General features: G+C 26.9%; 1 protein-coding gene across 1 annotated transcript; it reads right to left on the bottom strand.

Moving 5' to 3' along the window:
* Window positions 1-4502: 4502 nt before the first annotated feature.
* LOC144997547 (thymocyte nuclear-like protein) lies at window positions 4503-5243 on the bottom strand. The gene has a single exon (XM_078957445.1). It carries the CDS (start codon window positions 5139-5141, stop codon window positions 4653-4655), a length of 489 nt encoding a protein of 162 aa, XP_078813571.1. The 5' UTR covers window positions 5142-5243; the 3' UTR covers window positions 4503-4652.
* Window positions 5244-5495: the final 252 nt, after the last annotated feature.

The following is a 5495-nucleotide window of genomic DNA, read 5'->3' as shown; positions in this document are numbered from 1 at the left end:
CTTATTAATCATCACTATTAGAGTCTTGGCATTTGATACAAATACATTTGAAAAAAAATGATCTATACAATAAAATATAAAACAATATAAACAAAATTAAAATACTCATTACGAGACAGTATGATCTATTCATTAAGTCATAATTTGTTATTTTATTTCATTTTTTTAACTTATATTTTAATGAAAAGTAGTTTTTTTTTGTTAAAATGTAGTTATTAATTACTATTTTATTTTGTTATATGTTAATTGTGTTATGTATTGAACATGATAAAACAAATGAGTTTCTTAACAAAAGGCAAGTCCTTCAAACCATAAATTGTTCATGGATTAAAATAGATATATGTAAGAGTTCCATTTTGATGGATCAAATTAACAACAGTTCATAATTTTGTACCAATAAATTAGTTTGTAAGTTTTTTTTCGGCCCCCTGTTCTTATTATTCGTGTTCCGGCCCTGTATGTCACCCCATTATGTCTTCTAATTAATGTTATGTCACTTGTCAACCTATTAATTCCTCATTTCAAAATTTAAATCTTTTTATACTAATAAAATAGTTCTTTTGTCATGTGTCACTCTATTATGCCTTTTAATTAATGTTATGTCAGTTGTCAACCTATTGATTCTTCATTTTAAATTTTAAATTTTAAATTTAAAATTTCTCACTCTAATTATATTAAATTAATAACATTAAAACAAAAAATAAAATAAAATTAATACATATTATAAGTTTATATAATTGTACGTATTTATTTAAATCAACGATTATAATTTTATATAATTAAAAAATAACTCTTAATTAATAATTTAATTAAAATAATTAACTAATAATTTAATTAAAATAATTAATTAATAATTTATTTAAAATAATTAATTATTAATTTGTAGTTTTTTCTATAAAAATTTAATTAATTTTATAACTGTGGTTCCCACAAGTTTAAACTAATATCCTAATAAATGAATAGTTTTAATCTTCTTTTCTCATGCCACTCTAATACACATCCTAATTAAAATCATGTCATGTGTTACTTTATTGCTTCTTAATTTTAAATTTATCCCCATAAATCAGTGGCTCAAAAAATTAGGATATAATCCCATAAAATCAGCATTTCGTTTTCAAAATGCTATAAATAATCAATTATCAAAAACCTAATCAATTTAGATACTTTAAATGATTACATGTACAAATTATGTAAAAAAAATATTTGTTTGAATGATTAATGATTATTATTCTTATAGTTTCTATGATGTTTTATTAATATCAACCAATCGTGTAGTATATGAGTTATCATCTAGTATTTTAATAAGTGAAACATAAAAATGTCACATATTTATTTTTAGAATGTCTTTCTAACACGTGACAATTTTCTATGATTTCTACCGCTTCCCCTTTTTTTGTAACAAATCAACTTCAGTTTAAAATTTTAAAATCAAAGATCTTATCTTCATAATATTTACGAAATATATGATAAAGTGTTATGTTTATTTTAACAAACTAATTCAGAATTACTTACAATCGACAATACCTTAGTTTTTTTTAACATTTTTTTATCTATATAATAATTTTAAACTTATTAACATTGGTTTCTATGGGTTATAACCTAGTATCTGTCTAAAATATTATGTCATGAACATTAACTATGAAATAATATTTTTTTATTAAATTACTTAGAATCGGGCTAACATTCTCATATGTAAAGCGGGTTATCTTTGTAGATGCAAATATGAATCTTAAAAAGTAATAAAATAAAATAAAAAAACAACCATGAAACCAATCATAGACAAAAAGAAAATTCAACAGGTGTTGTGGGACAAATCAGAAGGCGACGTCAATATGGGAACCATTCATACATTGAACAGCGGTCTGTTAGTCAAGTCGTGGTGTCGGTTAAAAATGGAGAATGATTCACTTTCGGTGAAAGCCATAAAAGGAATACACAATATCAATAATAAACCTCACAATTATTTGTCAAACAAAAGCACAAGTGAAGTGTGGAACATCATAGCTACCGATAGGAAGGACCTCAAGAAATGTGTTAGACCTTGTCAAATTGCAAATTAAATTTGGTGTCAACACAATATTTTGGTACGACTAATGGCTAGGTTCAGCAACCCTAAGTGGAAAATACATGTCCCTGTATGAGCTTAAATCTAGGAAAAAAATACTATGTGGTCGACATATTTCTCGATGGCTCCTTTAAGAAGGACGGAGTATAGGGTTTAGGCTGGCGGTCGGTATCATTAGGAAAATTACTCAAGGAGGCAACATTCCTCCTCCAATAGATAAAATTTTGATTTTTTTTAATAAAATTTCCTATTATAAATACTCTTTCTCATCATTTCAAAACTACACCATAAAATGAAAGATTTTCGTTACGAACTTTAAATATTACATGTATATCCTTTTAAATTTTAAAATAACATATACATCGTTCTAATACTATAAAATCCACGTCTATATTTATACTCATATTTTAATTATGATTAAACCAATTAAATCTTGAAATTTTTATATAAAATTCAAAATATGATATCATATCACTAAATTATCCTTCCCAAATTAAAGGTTATACTTAAATCAATAAAATATTCAAAAGGTATCGAAAGTAATGGGTTTTTGATGGAGCCTCTCTTCTCCTGTTCTTAAGAAAACATATTACACAAACATGTAAAGTTGAATTGAAACTATTTTAAACCTTTCGTCAACCTCTTTTGTTTTAAAATTCAAAGTACTAAGATAATCAAAATTCCCACTAAATGAAATTTAAGAATTTGAACTTGTTTACTCGACCATAAAAGATGATACTCGACCAAAACTGTAAAGTTTTGTTGTTCGTAGATAGGAGTTGAAGTAAAACCATAAACACAAGCTTGTAAGTCTTCCCATCAATGTAGAATTCATTCTCGCACTCACCTTTTTTGTTAACTTATATTCTTAAATAACAAACTTTAAATATCGATATCTCATTTAGATATACTCCATTTTGAACATACGATATATTATTTCAAAGTTCTCATTGAGTAGAACACAAAATCACTTAGAGTTAATTATATATATAACATATGTATATATTTATATATATGTACAAAGCTAGTAAAATACACATTTATACTAACATTTCCAACGGTTAGTTTAGTAATATTATATGATACTTTAAATTTTAGATAAATTTGGCAATATTAAATTGGTCCAATTCTAACTAAAATATGAATTTGAATATAAATGTAAATTTGATAGTTTTAGACGGAAACATATTTAATTTTAAAGTTTATAAGAATATATGTATAATATTTAAAGTTTATAGGGATATTAATGAAATTCTTCCAAAAAATGAAGTGTTTTTTTTTTTAATTTTTGTTTGTCGTTTGTAGTATGATTTTTTAGTTATTTTGTGTGACGTTTTAGGATTTAACTTATGTTATTGTAATATGGTTTTAATTTATATTATTGTAGTTTTTTAATTAAATGTTATTTTTAATATTGTTTAATATATTTTTTGGTTTTAAGTTAGTGTAAGTTTATTTTAAAGATTAAAAAAATTATAAAAAAAAAAAATTATGTTTTATTTTATTTTGAATTTTCTAAATAAATTAAAATTTAAAATATTAGTGTGGCAAATGGGTCGAGTAATTTGGAAAAGATACTACTCCCATTAGAATTTTACTTTTATGTTTCAATTATTTAAAAGCCTTAATAATAACTGAAATTATAAATATAACATTTAATAAAAAAACATACATTAATTTATAAAATATAAAATGATATGATTAAAACTAAAACTTATATAATTAAAAATAAAAATTACAAAGTTAAAACTATAAACTAAGCTTTGTCGTCCTAGTTACATGCTCCATTAGATCCGAAGATAGTTATGTGTTTCATTGGAATGTATTTCTATAACTCTCGATGCGTATTCTAGGGTACCAAGTACAAATTCTCCATATAAATGAAGTGATTTTTTATGGATTATACATTCAAGTTTTTTTTTGTACGATTGGTTGTAAAAGAAATAAAAAAGAAGTTGCTATGAAAGTATTTGACTGAAAATGCATGAAAGCTGGATAAATTAAGCGAGTTGGACACTGCTGGTTTATCAAGGTCCAGAGGATTAAAAGTGGAATCAATGAGGACTAAATGTTCAAACACATAAGACTTAAAGGACTAAATACGCAATGTGTGCATCTATTAATAACATCAGGAGGGTTCAGAGTTCTAATTTTTGTATTTTTTTAAATAATTCAAGGCTGTTTTTGACATCTAAAATTAATTTGATTCATTTCTTGAAAGAGATTGTTAAACTGATATAATTTTACATAAAGTTTGTATATTTGCACATGGTAGCATAAATTAGTTTATAAGAAAAACATTCAATTAATTACAAAAAAACAAAAATACAAAATCACAATTCACAAAAGAATCAAAATTAAAACTTACCTGTGGTCTGTAGAAAAAACGCATATGCAGATACAATAAGGGTTGCTAAGGTAGAGAGAAGAATATCAATTTGGTAAAGGACGAGATATTTATATTCAGTGAAGCAAATTAACAAACACCTGGTGATCAAAAATCATTAGCTACTCAATTACACATGAACATCTGAAATCATGGAATCCACAAAAATAAACACACTTGCACTCCAAACTTGATGAATCCCTAAACTTGTTCATCAACTTCGTCATGATCAGATACAATAACACCATCACCTTCATACCCATTACCCAATTCGCAAATCTTCTCCCAAACATCCACCGGCACAGGAACGACGGATAATCTAGGCTGCCTAAACAACCCAAATTCTTTACTGTTCTTCAGTTCTCCCTTCATCTCCTTCAGATCCACCGGGTTCCTCATCTCCCCCACCGCCTTCACGTCTACAGCGCCACAACCAGCGTCGTCGTCTTCGTACCATTCACGGACAACGGTGACAACCCCTACTATACAGCGGGATTTTGTGCCGGAATGGTAGAAGAAGCAGAGATCGTGGAGCCGTGCGGATTTGAGATTTTTGAGAGCTTGGTGGTTCTTGACGCCGTCCCATTTGGAGAGACCTCCGTTGGATGCTTGGTCGTTCCATGACCATTCCCCTGGCTCAGTTTTTAGCAGCCAGTACTGTTTTTCATCTCTTTTCGTCTTCTTCCCCATTTTCTTCCGTTCGTTCGTCGATACCTACAAATTATAGATTTCAACTTTCACCTTTTTAGAGGAAATTTGGGTTGATTCATGGCGGGAATCGGGTGCCTTGGATATTGGCGCCAATTTAAGCAAAAAGTTGTGATATATAACCCGTGGAATTTTATAATCATTATTGATAGGCAAAAAAAAAAAAAAAAAAAAAAAAGAATATGAACAAGAAAAATAATGTGCAACTTTAATTGTAGAAAAACATGAAATAATGTGAAGTTTTATATATTACAGAACTGTATTTTCAAAGTACATTGCTATAAGTTGTAAAGTTGTTTTAATTAAAAAATAGACAACAAAAAAATGACATTAATG

Source organism: Lactuca saligna, chromosome 5 (genome assembly GCF_052625555.1).
Source record: "Lactuca saligna cultivar CGN05327 chromosome 5, ASM5262555v1, whole genome shotgun sequence".
In the NCBI taxonomy this organism is placed as follows: Eukaryota; Viridiplantae; Streptophyta; class Magnoliopsida; order Asterales; family Asteraceae; genus Lactuca; species Lactuca saligna.
The sequence above is the reverse complement of the archived record's forward strand: the minus strand, read 5'-3'. Positions and strand labels throughout refer to the sequence as shown.